This window comes from Apostichopus japonicus, chromosome 21, assembly GCF_037975245.1.
Source record: "Apostichopus japonicus isolate 1M-3 chromosome 21, ASM3797524v1, whole genome shotgun sequence".
NCBI lineage: Eukaryota > Metazoa > Echinodermata > Holothuroidea > Aspidochirotida > Stichopodidae > Apostichopus > Apostichopus japonicus.
In genome coordinates, this window is record NC_092581.1 from 18,290,376 (window position 1) to 18,304,683 (window position 14,308).

The 14,308-nt window shown below is 36.4% G+C and overlaps 2 protein-coding genes across 5 annotated transcripts; one reads left to right on the forward strand and one right to left on the reverse strand.

Moving 5' to 3' along the window:
- Positions 1–54: 54 nt before the first annotated feature.
- On the forward strand, positions 55–6,135 carry LOC139963129 (small ribosomal subunit protein mS31-like). Of its 2 annotated transcripts, none has more exons than XM_071963671.1 (9): positions 55–184; positions 974–1,104; positions 1,309–1,387; positions 1,856–2,031; positions 2,209–2,373; positions 3,105–3,284; positions 3,993–4,057; positions 4,905–5,063; positions 5,328–6,135. In XM_071963671.1, the coding sequence occupies exons 2-9, from the start codon at positions 1,031–1,033 to the stop codon at positions 5,555–5,557; spliced, it is 1,128 nt and encodes a 375-aa protein (XP_071819772.1). In that variant the 5' UTR covers positions 55–184; positions 974–1,030; the 3' UTR covers positions 5,558–6,135. The 2 variants fall into 2 exon arrangements, with proteins under 2 accessions (XP_071819772.1, XP_071819771.1); XM_071963670.1 differs by having other exon boundaries at positions 68–221.
- Positions 6,136–7,596: 1,461 nt separating this feature from the next.
- On the reverse strand, positions 7,597–12,732 carry LOC139963131 (protein MIX23-like). 3 transcript variants are annotated; one of them, XM_071963676.1, is made up of 5 exons: positions 12,592–12,732; positions 11,842–11,967; positions 11,127–11,273; positions 9,712–9,771; positions 7,597–9,192 (listed from the first exon to the last, which is right to left on the reverse strand). In XM_071963676.1, the coding sequence occupies exons 2-5, from the start codon at positions 11,950–11,952 to the stop codon at positions 9,130–9,132; spliced, it is 381 nt and encodes a 126-aa protein (XP_071819777.1). In that variant the 5' UTR covers positions 11,953–11,967; positions 12,592–12,732; the 3' UTR covers positions 7,597–9,129. The 3 variants fall into 3 exon arrangements, with proteins under 3 accessions (XP_071819777.1, XP_071819774.1, XP_071819776.1); XM_071963673.1 differs by having other exon boundaries at positions 12,554–12,706; XM_071963675.1 differs by lacking the exon at positions 12,592–12,732 and adding an exon at positions 12,387–12,499.
- Positions 12,733–14,308: the final 1,576 nt, after the last annotated feature.

Consider the following 14,308-nt stretch of genomic DNA (forward strand, 5'->3'; position numbering starts at 1 on the left):
GCTTGCTCTATACAAAACACGGTGATACAAACACAGTGTACTTTCATACGCTTTCTGCTCGAACCTCTAATTGCCTGGTTCGTACAGTATGTTGCCAAGACCAGCGAAGGCATGAAATACAGTTCAATGAAAATGTTATCAAAGAATCTTATTTGATGTGAAAAATATTTCATATGATCAAGGGGTCAGTAAACTAAGATAGACCAACGTTAGACTTTCTTGTAAGTTGTAGTTTTGTTTATTGAACTAAAGTAAAGTTAGGCTAGGCCCCAGTTCCATGCCATACAAAATTACAAATAAGCAATCACGATCCACGTAGCCTACTATAGCTGTTTCAGTTTCGCGAATCGGAGTAACCAAATACGTCAGTCATTACACAAACTACATAACACACGACAGAATGTCATTTGGAAATATTTCTGTCTTTGCCAAAAAACTCCTCATATTTTCTTATCACTAATGCCAACAATAGAAGTAGAGTAACAATTTCTAATGCTTAGGCCTACCCCAGATGATAGGTTATAGGTAATCAGTGTTGCAATGTGCCTTAATTTATTTTTTCTATGCAGTATGACTGAGACTAACACAGAAGTTTTATTGGTTTAGCTTGAAATATCTCTTTTTGATACATTAAATGGCCAAGTACTATCTATTAAGGCCTTATGTTAACCTAAAGGTTGTATCTTTTCCTGAAACTCAGTTAGCCAAAAGTGGCCGATACAGTGGTAGGATGTTCCATTAAATTGAAGTACAGGAAATACCCAGTCTACTCAATGCTGACAGAATGAATGTTATACATGCATACTGTTGTTTTAATATCATTGATCATCCATCTATTGTGTATCTGTAAAAATAGCTCAAGTTGTCCATGTACAGCATTTTTATTCCAACTTATTAATATGTTACCAGGTAAACAGATAAGATTTCACTCGTTACTGATTAAATGTTTCTCTCCATTACTGTTTATATCTAGACTTCAGAGGATCCAGTGGAACAGGTGAGAAAAGGCAACTAGAAAAAGAGATTAAAGATGTCTTGTGTGAGACTGTCATCTGTTCTGCAAGTGTCCTTCTTGAGATTTGGTGTAGAAAAGAGTTTGAGCAGGTAAACATTTGAAACCCTCTCCATTGTAATCTGTAGCAGTCATATATGTTGCCCCTAAATCTTAGACTGCTTGAATTAAAACTTGTTGAGCTTACTTTTTCTTTTTAAAGTTCCTCCATTACATAAGTGTGGTAATTAATGACCTGACCTTTCTTGTTATATTTTTAGCATTGTCGTTTATTATGTTCAATTGTTATTTTACAGGTCTGTAACCCTGAAGACATTCACATCGTCATCTCATCTTGCAAAGGATAGCAAAGATGATGACAAGAAGGCCCCTGCGGTAAAAACTTTGCTTTAACAAATTCAAAGGCTAATTTAATGTTAGAATGTTGGGAGAAACAATGCTTAAAAACTGCTTTAAAGTCAGTCAGAGACAACATGAATGTCTCACTCTCTAAAAGATGGGGTTAGGGTTGGGTGGGGGGGGGGCATTGGGTGGGATTTTCTTCTGGATTTCCTTAGGCACAATCCCTGAAAGTAGAAGTGGTATTATCCTACTATGAAGTTCTATTTTGTAAAATTCAATATTCATTTGAAGTTTTCAATGTGGTTGGAATCAGGTCTTCATAAGATTTAAAAAACTAGCAAAATGTGTTTTTACTATAATTCACATCATAACTATAAGCCTTCAAATTCTGAAATCTCTTCACAATATTCAATTTTTTCATCCAGACAATTCTTTTGAATGGGTAGGCAATGTAATGTTATATTTAATTTCTTTTGTATTTATTTTATGGTTCTTTTTCAGTCTGTTTCAGAGTTATTGTCTGTCATTAAAGGGCTCAAGGTTGATGGAGTTACGTCAGATACAAAGAAGAAAATTGGCTTCTCAGCTGCAGCAGAATTTAAGAAAAGAAAACTACAGAAAATCCAAAGTCCAAAGAAAACAGCCATTGAAAGAAAAGATGAATCTGTTTCTAAAAGGTAAGAGGCTAAAATCTTTCTGTCTTATAATTTTCATATTTCTATCGCTGTAAAAAGTAGCCGTTGAAAGAAAAGAAGTTTCTAAATGCCACAGTTACGGGCAGGGATCTTGATCAAAGATTTGAAATGCTTTAAAATGGGAAACATAAGTTTTTGCCACAAATCTTGCTTCTTCAGAGGGTTAGATGTTGAAGTTGAAGATACTATCAAGGAGGCAGTTGCAGATGTTGCAAAGAAATTTCCAGATGAGAAAAAAACAGAGTCCGAGCTCCTCCAACAGTTGATGCGGTTTAAGGAAGCCACAACAGCTGGAGAAAGTGGAAGAGAGGTCAAGGATGTAAGGTAAGTGTAATGGCAGAAACAATACCATCAGAAGGGAGTGTATGTGTATGCCAAGGGAGGGAAGTTCTCATGCCTGTAAGATAGCAGTTGGAATTTGGCACCAACAAGTTATTGAAGGACACAATGCTTGTGTCCTGTAAATTTGTGAAATTTTGGTATGCATGGTGTCACAGATGAGGGCATTTATAGCCCCCTGTGTCCTAGCCTGGCTATCCTAGTGTCATTAGCATGTATGAATGAGTGAACTATTATTATTTTATGTTATTATCAGTGTATTTGGTAAAAAATTGGACAATAGTTATGCAATTTTCTTTTATAAAGTGCAATTGAGATTTCTACTACTCTTGTTCCAGTAGACTACTATTACAGTTCCATGAAAAACCACACCCACCAATCTCCTTCCTCCCCCCCCCCCCCCCTTCTGACACTCTCCCATTCCAGGTCCTAACCAGCTTTAAAGGACACAACCTGAAGCAAATACATTCCTAGCAGTACTATGATGTCGATTGGATGAATTGTCTTGATTTGACAAAATTGTCATAATAGTTCAATATAAAGATCAATATTTTATATGTAGTTCTGATCATTCAGCTGGTTAATCTTTGGGAGTTTCATTTAAAATATTGTTTTGGAGAACTAAATATATGCAATAAATATGATTTATGGCAAATTTATTTCAAAAGGCCACATGTATTTTCAGATCATTAGTCTTGTATTTATTGTCTCTTCAGTGCTATTCTGTCAGGTATTAAAGTACAAAAGGAAGGTTCAAAGGGAGAGGGAGTTTTCTCCGCTCAAGGAGACCAGCCATCATCCATTGCCTTTGACAGAACCTTTGGTGATGTGACTGGAAGTAAAGGAAGAGAAAGCCAATTGGATCAAGATACTCCTCCTCACCTAAGACAGACCAAGTAAGTTGCCAAGTCTGATTCATTGCGGTAAAAGTTCCATTTCTTAATCAGTTTGTATGACATGACATAGCAGATCACACAATAACCCAAGGCTGCTGTTCCTATCAACCTTGTCTCTCTCGTATCGACACCACAAAAACAATTTGTTCTGTCGCCTCTTATATCATCTTTTCATATATCATTCAGATAACAACATGAAAATTACACTACACAAGTGAACATGACATAATATCCTAGTATTTACAAAACATTTTTTTAAATTGCAAATCTTTCAGCTATACTCTCTGTATGTAATCTATTGAGAAGGGATGGCAGTTTATGAGACTTGAATGTTAATTATAAAATTAGTTAGTGAAAGTCTTTGAATACTCTGTATAGTGAAGAAACATTTGCATGTGCTATTTTGTAGAAATAACCTTCAAGTAAAAGTTATAGTATTCTACAGAAGAAATCTTCTATCTTCAAAAAGCAGCTAATGAAGATAGTTTTTCAGGTGGATGGTATCCATAATCCTAACACACACATGCACATGATCTGAATATTTGCATGTAACCTAATTTACTGCACCTAAATGCATGGTCACTGTTGCCATGCTCATTTCATGCCTATTCGTGGAGCATTGGATTTGTGCTAGTAGTCTTTGAGTTTCATTGGTTTGTACAACACTAAAGTTTTGGCCTGTTTGTTTTCTCTCGTCTCTCTCTTCAGGAGAACCTTGTTTGACAGGAAACGTCTGAATATATTTCAACCTGCCAAAGCTGATGAGACAGAAGGTAACACCGTACTAATTTCATATCATTCATTTTTGGACCCTTTATGTATTAATGAACTGTCACAGTTGACATTCAAATTCGAGAGTGATTTTCATGATTGTAGAAATGTGGAATGTTCTCATTTATGTAGTTTTGTTGAGTTGAAGCAGTTGTATCAAATTTATTGAAAACCTTTACTGTTAAGTACAATTAATAACTTAAAAGAAATCTTTCAAACTCGTACCAGTATCTGCTGCACGTGTGTAAGAATACCTCAGTCATTCTCATTTAGACTTTTAAATTTTATACATTTGGTATTCTGTCCTTTAGAACAATGATTTTGTAAATATGTTGAAGATATAACAAATAATCCTTCATGATTGTTTTATTCTTCTTTTCCTATATTATAACATATAATCTACATAAAGGCAAAATATTAGGAAACAACTTTTCGATGTTTCAAGTTTTTGTACTTCTTTTGGTCTGTTTTCCAGACTCAAAACCAAAACTGTCTAGTGTGCAGAGAAATCCATTTATACATTTTTCTACAAAATGACAATCTATATTAACCTGAAATCCCCTTCCCCACCGTAACCATTACCCTTGCCCGCATTATGGTTCAAATTATCAATTCCCCTGACTCGCTCCTCCAAACAAAGGAACCTACCATCTCTCATTCTCTCACAAAATTTACTTATACACTGATATATTGTACAAAATCTGCTTCATTATTGAAATTTGTTTGAAATTCATAATTAGTTGCTTATAGTACCACTATGGTCATACGTTATGTTTAGATATGTCAGATTTAGAAGAAAAACTACCCAAAATCAATGTTCTTTACTACAATACTCTTATATTTTGGCAGATGTTGTTACAGTGCAAGAAGATGCTAGCATCTGGGAAGTGGAAGCAGAGAAGGTGAAGAAAGTATTTATGTCCGACTCTATCAGAAACGGTTTTGATGAGATGATTCAGCTGACTGAAGAGGGTAAGCTGTGGACTTACCCGATAGATAATGAAAGAGGTAAGACGGTATCACACAATACTTTTGTGGCTGAACTCAACTTAAAATCTTATCGATTTATGAAAGCTCAAGTAACTTTAAACCATTTTTTTTCATGCCCTTAGAAGATTTCTTCATGAATGTTTGTTGCTTAAATTGGGAGCCTATCTCATTGATTAGTGTTTGTACACTTTCCAATGTTATGACTACAATGTTAAGTTCCAATGTTAAGCTACAATGTTAAGCTACAATTGTTCAAATGTGGATCTTTTGTTCTATTCACAGGCCTAGAGGAGGAGCAAAAAATTCCCTTTCATGAGCATGTTTTTCTGGAACAACACCTGGAGGGATTTCCAAATATTCCAGAGATTATTAATTTTATGGAGTTAGTGCTTATTGGACTTGGCAAGAATCCTTTTCTTACTGTTCAGCAAAAGAAAGAACATATAGAGTGGTTTAGACATTACTTTGAAAACAAATTAGACGTTTTGAAAGAAAGTTCCGCGACATCATGATAAAGGATGACACTGGAGGAGACAAATAACATCAAACTTAAGCTACAGTCAGTCTGTAGAAAATAGAAGGAAGATAATTGTGCAACTTTTCTGATTTCTTAACAAAATAGGTTTCGTTTGTGATATAGATGTCGACTAAACGTCTCAATGAAAACAAAGATTTGGCCCCTCAAATGGACAGGTAGATTAAAGAAAAAAATGAAAAAGGAATTAGTCATTTGCAACCAAGCTCTACTATAGTTCAGTCATGGGCTAATGGAAGGGGAAATGGAGTCCTGGGCTGCAGTTACTCAACAATGGTGTGGACACCTTAAAGATAGTAGCACCCTTGTTTGGGAAAGATGTTTGTAGTAAAAATGTGTTTGATTGAATTTTTTGTAGTGACTACTTTAATAGTTTGATTACAATGAACAGATTCACTATCAATTTTTTTCAAACATGAGCAAAGTGAAAAAATCTCTGTGAGTTTTCATTTCCATAACTGTTCTGGGGAGATGTGTATAAAATGTTTGGTTTATTTGAATCACTATAAGCTATTTAATTTCAGTAAAGTGCAAAGAAATAACTGAAAAATGTGACTGTCTGACTGAATGTTTCGTTAATTTCGATGAAACATGTTGAAGCTAAGAAGAAGGGAAGTGGGGGTGGGGTAGGTGAGGCAGGTTATCTGCCTGCACCTGAGTTAACAGTGGCATTACTGGAAGTACCAACTCACACACTCCCACCTCACCCTTCATTTTGAAACAATAACAAATTTTGACAAGTTATAGGGGGGAAAATCTAAGTATGGTGGTGAATATTTAGGTGTTCAACTCTTACAAGATGTTTTTTGAGATAGGATCAATTGAACTAGAGCACCAATGGTGCAGAAGCTCATACCTTTTCGCGCTTAAAAATGTAGGGCCCACAAAACTTTATGACCCACCAAATTTCAGGCCATTTTTCAGATTCCACCAATTTTGGGCCCATCAGGGATAACCCCCCCCCCCCCTCCATTAGCAGAATCCTGGCCACACCACTGGCTATAATTCCTATTTTCCCCCTTTAAATCCTATTTTACCCACTCCCTCAAACAATACCACTGACCTACCCTATCAAACTTTCTCCCCTCTACCTGAGCAGACCTGAAGCACTCCTTGCCAAAATTTTGGCTGGCTGCCTACATACCTCAGGCTCAAAGACTTCTAAGAATCTGCAAGTGCCGATTGGCTTTAGGGCTCTCATGCTTACAGTTCAACAGTTATTAACAACTCCTAGTCCTGCTTTAATTCCACTAACAGCCTCTGCAGAGCTTAACCACAAATGTAAACAAACTGCAGAGACTGGGAGACAAATTAAAGGAGCTTTGGCAAAAGATGAAGGCTCAGATTTTTTTAAACAATGGGGATTAATTGTAATTGATTAACTTTTGACCAAAAATTATTAGGCATCACCTTATTCATACACAATCCAACAATCATCAGTTCAACTTTGAATATGATCCATCAAAATCTTGAGGAGATTGAGATATTTGAAAATATTACAAAGAATGATCCCCTATGACCCCCTAAATGACCTTTGACCTCAATTTTCCGAACACCCCTCGTAACTCTCATCCCGAGGAACGTTGTGACCAAGTTTCATTATAACTGGCCATACACTGTACGAACAGGAGCAATTTGAAAATATAGGGCCACGGCCCGGGCCACAAAAGACCCCTAGTTGACCTTTGATCTCAAATTCATGAACACCCTGAAGGTAAAACTTCCATAGTACTATTGTGACAAACCCTCAACATTGTACCATGGAATCTGTAGGAGAAGCATTTTGCCTATTTCCACAAAATGGCCCATTACGGCCCACAGGTGACCTTTAACCCCAAATTTCGGACCATCTCTGATGGCCCTATACCCAATGGTCCTTGTGTCCAAGTTTCATGAAATTCCATCAAACACTGTGCGAGTGGGAGCGGTTTTACCAATTGTTGACAGAGTGATAGACGCTGCACTGTAACAATAGCTCACACCAGCATGCTGGTATGAGCTAAAAATGCAAAGGTGAAAATTGTTAGCTTGCAACATTCCTCAGAGCTTTGCATCTATTATTGTCCTGCCCAGTGCTCCTTTGTAATTCATTTATGCTCATACTTGGTTCAAAATTGTCCACCTTCATTCCTTTCACATTGTATTACTGGTTAACCTCCTGCCATTCCAAACTTAGAAGTTTTGACTTTTGATTACCTACTTTGCCATTGCTCTTTAATAGAGCCAAAACAAAATTCAAATGCAACCGATGAATTCCAAAAACATAGTACTTCTTTTGTAAGTAATGAAAAAAGAAAGAACCTTGTGTGGTTGCTCTTCACTAAAGTCACCATAAACTCAAACACAACCTTAAAGAACATGTTCCTGTGATGACTACCAGAAACATGAAACTTCTTTGATAAGAGTGGTAAAGCAAGTATTTAGTGAGCTCCTTTATCGGGAGAAATGACTGAAAATTTGAAAACAATATTTTGGTAAAAAATCTAGTTTATTGACATTTCATCTCATAACATACTCATAATGGATGAAAACATAACCAAAATGGACCATTTTTATTTTGGAGTTAAATGCAAAGTTATCACCACGGCATCTAGAATGGTGATGCAAGCCTGTTATTCACCCTATTCTTCACTACATAAAGGTTCCAAAATATAACTGAGAAGAAATTTAAAACTTTCGGGAACAAACACAGCTGAGATAGTATGGTAATGTTTCACAATTCTCGCATCTTTTTTTTATTTTGGTCCACGTCTACAGTGACCTTGGCATAGGTCAATGAATGGGGAATGCCAAGAATCAGACCAAATTAAACAGGTGTTGAATAACTGCATGTGGTGATAGCACATTCATTGCATAAATGATTGCTATAAAAAATTTCCTTGGTGACCCATAATATGACTTCCCTAAGCTAGCAACAACCCAAACATCACCATATTACTCCCTGGTGATTAATGATTAAACTGCTGGTCGACTGAATTGACATATTGATTAAAACTTGGTCAACAGAGGGAGACACATTTCAACACTTGTGAATCGACTCAAAGCATTACAGCAATGAAATTTACTGATGAATGTTCTTTGTATTTCTTTACCCAACTCGTGACCCATCGTGACAGTCCCAAAATGGGTCCACGCTGATCGTTTGGGAAGCGTGGGCAAACGAGATGGGAAATGCAAAACTAATTGAAACCGCAGATAATTCTGTCCACGTTGAAAGTTGATCAGGTTTTCCAATAACGTATTCTCCTTCTGACAAACTTTGGCCCTGTCCCTGAGAGTACAACAGACCTTTCATTGTGTTAACCTTTCAATCCATAGAGCCCAAGCACCATGTCATCTTCATGAACAACCAAAAGAATACCTTCTGCAAAATCACCTAAAATGTTAATACCAGGAAGATCTTAATGATTCAATCAGTCCTGATTTGCATAAAACTTTTCACTTTGAAACTGTCATCCACCAGAGAGGATCACACCCGGGGACCATCAGTGAAGACCACACTATATTATCTCCATCGTTTCACCTTTTTTTTTAAGAGCAAAGCATTGGTCATAATTCTGCCCCGGCAGATGTCTTGGGAATAAAATGGTTGCGACATTTTTCATGGAAGACCTTGGAGAGAAAGCAAGAAAAGAAATTACAAGAATAGTTTAAATATTTCATGAAGGGCAGAATTAGAAATAATGTCTGTTAATCTTTTGTAATGAAATAGACTGGCAGAGGGTACCGGGAGAATAAAGACGAACCAGAATAGGAGTTTTGAGCTGAAGACATGTAGATATTATATTTTACTTGAAAGTGCAAATTTGATATTTAACATAATTGACATTAATATTAAACATGAAACTATATTTTTGGATTTGTACCTGCTTGATATTCTGTGTTATCAAAGTATCAAAAATTTTGATATACACTGAACTTGAATAAATTTGACTTAAACCAAAGTATAAATGCATCCAACTTCATCAGTCTAAGCTGTCCCATTTGAAATGTCATGTTTACAAACTTGGCAACAGATACACACCCATACACAATCCCTTTATAGTGCCTTTGACATGCCCATGAAATACGAAAGCATTTGTGTAAAAATCTTTCCATAGCATGTCTTTACAAAAGTTACAAGTCACAAACCTTTATGCTTCTTTCCTTGACAACTTCTTCAATGTTCAACTCTGACTGCATTAATCTCAACTGTTACAAAGAAACGAAAATAATACTAGGTGAAACCAGTTTTGTAGGCAAAAACAAATCTACTCCAACATTTAAGCAAATGCGTGTTTTGTCCATTTTCCCCCAATAATAGTGGTGGATGAAAAAAAGGAATCTTAAGTTGAAAGAAAAGTTGAAATGTGAGTACAGTTAGGTTTAAACTAATTACTAAACTTCATGTTGGCAAATCTGTCCCTGCAATGACATGCAAAAGCTTACTTATCAAATTGGGTCATTACCACGGAGAAAGAGTTTTTGGGTAATTAAGGTTCAATGCTATGCATACTTTGCACCATATATGTTTAAGGGTGTGAAGACTAGCACAAAAAGAAACATTTAATGCGGGTAATCTGACCTAGTTTCGAATGAGGTGTAACAGAAGTGTTAGACACTACCATCGATCCCAGAAAACACGAACACAGCTTGCTACATTCGGAAATTAGACACTAGTGTACAATCAGTACATACAGCTGCTGTCAATACCCACAGCACAGTATGCAAACGACACAGCAATGGACATCTCAGGTCCAGCTAAAGATAACAAGGTATCACGTTTCATTACTGTCTGCATTTTGTAGCGACAAGCAGAAAACTTCACTTGCAAGCAACGGAAAGTTAACCTTTTCAGAGCACAGCACGCGGTTTGGGGCGAGTCTCCAATGCCTTTAATGGTGGTAGAAACTACGACTACTGTATATAAAGAGCCATGGACAACATGTTCACATTGATTTACGTTTCAACAAATAATACCCTTGGAAAGTTTGACTTTGGTATTATAGTGACAAATACATCAAGAACTACCCTTTGGTCTTTAAACCTGTATTTTACAGTGATGAGTACATTTGTGACATCAACAAGCCATATACATTAATGTAAATAATAGGATGCCCGTCAATCTCATGAAGAAATCTTTGCTACCATTGGCTGATTATAGTCAGCAACTGATTTATTGCAAAGCAATAGTAAAAACAACACAGCAGATTTTGGTGTCCAGGAAATTTAATGTTATAAACTTTCTCTTGTTTATTTGTGATATCTGTTAAGGAGATGACAAGCATTCCATTTTGTTATAGTGGATGAAGTGTATAGTAAAATACAGTTAAGAGATATGCATACAGTATGAACTCTATACAGGCATACATGTATTCTGTGCTCTCCTTCTTATGCTTGGCACTACTCAACATTATTGCAAAAAAAAACCTGAAAGTTTAATGCTTAATTTCAAGGCTTAACAGGCATCAATCATACCTATGAATTGTGGCCAATTCAATGCAATAGATGTAGCTTTGAGACACTATTTCTAGATATCATTACTTGTTTCTGAGATGGTGACATACCTTTGCCTGTGTATTTCTTAAGTTCTTGATAGCTTGTAGATCATCTGGGTCTTTATCTCTGGCAGCTTTACATGTCCTGACATGTCCAGATACTTCACTGATACATTTTCTAATTGCGTTATCCCTCTCACTGTATGACTTGGACATCTGAGAAGTGAACAATGTAGGATAATCACATTGATGAAGATGGAGAGATCGAACAATTTGAAGTCAATGTAGTGTGTTAAAAACTCAACACAAATGCAGGTATCAGAGTGTTGTACACAGAAATGACTCGTTCTTTTAACTGAATGTTAAAACCATTTAACAAACAACATTCCTAAGAGCTGATTATATATTATTATATATTTATGATTCACTATAAAATGTCGTAAATGGTAAACAGTAATGAAGAGAGTTCAAGTTTTTTATATTTATAACAGAGATAATAGGTGAATACAAAATTAATTTGTTTCCTACACCTAAACTGGCTAAAGCTTTGTTTGACTGTAAGAAGCTCTCAACTTTTCTTCACAAGGAGAAGGTTAAGTTTGGAAAGGATAAATTTGAGGGGGATACTGTATGAAGGCATACTTAAATGGTTAACAAAATAAAATGTTTTTCTCTGACAATGTCAATTTAGAATGAGAAATTTAACCATGCACTGTCATGCATCATACTCAAATAAACAATAAGTACAAATGTAAGATAAAAAACAATGACTTTTGCCTCTTACATCTTCATAGAGACTTTTACATGTATCCGTTGCATTGATCTGTCCTTTGAAAGACTTTGTCGGAACAGATGTATTGAGAGCATAAATTATTTTGTCATCTATTGATCGCATCGACTTCAAATGTTCCTAAAAGAATAAAGGAGAAACATATTAGTTGAAGATAACAATACTGTTCTGTTGCACAAATAACCCTCATTACAGATCATAGTTACTGACAACAAAACATCTCTGACAGCATTTCAAGGCTGGCTGTCATTTATAGGTCATCAGTAATGCACAAAAATATGCTGGAAAGTTAGAAAATGTACATACACACTGAACCTTTCAACAAGCATTTTGCTGCCTTTCTCAAATTAATCAAATGGGGGGGGGGGGGGGGTTCAGCACTAACCAACAACACTAGTATTAAAATCTACAAATCTCAGCAGATCAACATGAAAACGGCTATGGCTTGGATAGCTAGTATTGTGTTTTAACTTGTTCATTGACCTCAACCTCACGTAGTCACAGTAAACGATGCCTAGACTAGGCCTACTGTAGCCTACCATGAAATAAGCTATTGCGTGACTCTACATGAAACCCATGTGATGATAACAACAGCGATTTCGCACGTTTAGATCGTTATTTTGGGTTCTTTTATGCAGCAGTAACATTTGGTTTAAGGAATTGCATCGAAATATCAACTTTGCCAGCTTTCTGCTGTTCTCCTGACCTGAAATTGAAGGAAATCTTCACAAGGTATATACGGACCTGCGTCTGCCATTTCGACCTGTTATGTACCAACTTTGGAACGCCAAGCCGGACACTCCAACGTCTAATTCACAACAACGGTCAGCTGACAGAATGTTCACACTGGAGGCAGTTTTGCAGTATTTCTTACTAATTTATATGTTATACAAGAGGCGACAGGTTGCGGGGGGGAGTGTGTGAGGGGTGTTCAGCCGGGGTTTTTTTGCTGTCCAATTGGGAAACATTAGAACACTTGTGCACACCACCCTTTTCAACCTCACACAAACACGGTTTTTATTAGCACAACTCTAGACCTATAGAATAAACAGCCTAAATATGCTTCAGAACGCACTGTTTCGCATCTAAATTTTATTTATTTCATGCAGGTGCCTATCGGATCCCACTTCATGGGAATCTGCGAGACCAAAGAAACACCATGCACCTTCTTTGTAAATATATTTCTTTCGTATTTAGTCGCTGAACATAAACGTTCCTACCTCAATCACTGATGTGTGTATAAGTCGTTGCTGAGACATCCCTTCCATACGCACTCTTGCATGGAGGATTGAAAAGAGATGGAATTAACATGAGGTGAGGAGATTGCCGTGAATTCATGCGAAGTACCCGCTGATTGTAGCAATAAATAACTTAAAAAAATGACTTGAGGCGAATAATTATAAATCTAGGTAAGTTGTGGACCGTTAAAATGAAAAAAAAAATGTTAAAATGTGTTATCAGTCCAGTTTGACAAGACATGACCAATTTAAATATCCAGGCTGGCTCATAAGTTAAAGTAACCTTACTCCTTAGTCATAGCACTTTATTTATTTACTTATTTTGAAAGGGTAACTCGGTTAGCAGAGGCTCATCTTTTATGAGGCTCTCTAAAAAATAATTGTTATTAAAAAAGGTGTAATACAAATAAATTTCAATGTAAGAACCAACATGTAAGAGATTATTAAACGTAAACGAAAGAAATGTAAGAGAATAAAATGAGCCCAGTGTAAACTCCGCGTGTAGGAACTTACACGTTACATGACCATATAATTATTACATAGATAGATAAATAACGGTAAATGAAATACTGAGCTCATTGGGAAACAAATACATATAAAATAGGTAAGATGTTACCTTCATAGAAAATCTTTAGATATAGCACACATTTCAATGGGGAAACAATTTTCTTAACATTAGTATTGGTTGAATTATCAACGATTAACATTAACTGAGGAGTCGACGTCATCATCAAGTGAGCTGATTATTCTCAAAATCAGAATAGATAACGGTTATGTTGATAGCACTCTTTTCCCCTGGAGTATGACATTTGAATACTAAAATTTCTGCGTAAATTAAGTCACCTATGAAAAGAAAACAGAACATAACAGCGTACATCATATTGTCCCTTTTTGCGGATGTGTCACCGTATCGAAGACGAAGACGAAGATCATGCTGTGACCTATGGAACGCCAAAGGGACCACATGTGGCGCTGCTACCCTAAATAGGAGGTGCTGCTACCCTAATAAGGAAGTGCTACTACCCTAAACTCGAGGTGCTACTACCCTAAGCATGAGGGGTACTACTCTAAAAAGAAGGTGCTACTACTCATCAGAGACGATGCTGCTGTAAAAGCTGCCGCTACTACTCTATGTAGGCGATGCTACTATGCTACTACTACAGGCGGCCATGCTGCTGTAAATTAGTGGCGCTACTACCCTTAACGGAAGGTGCTACTACCCT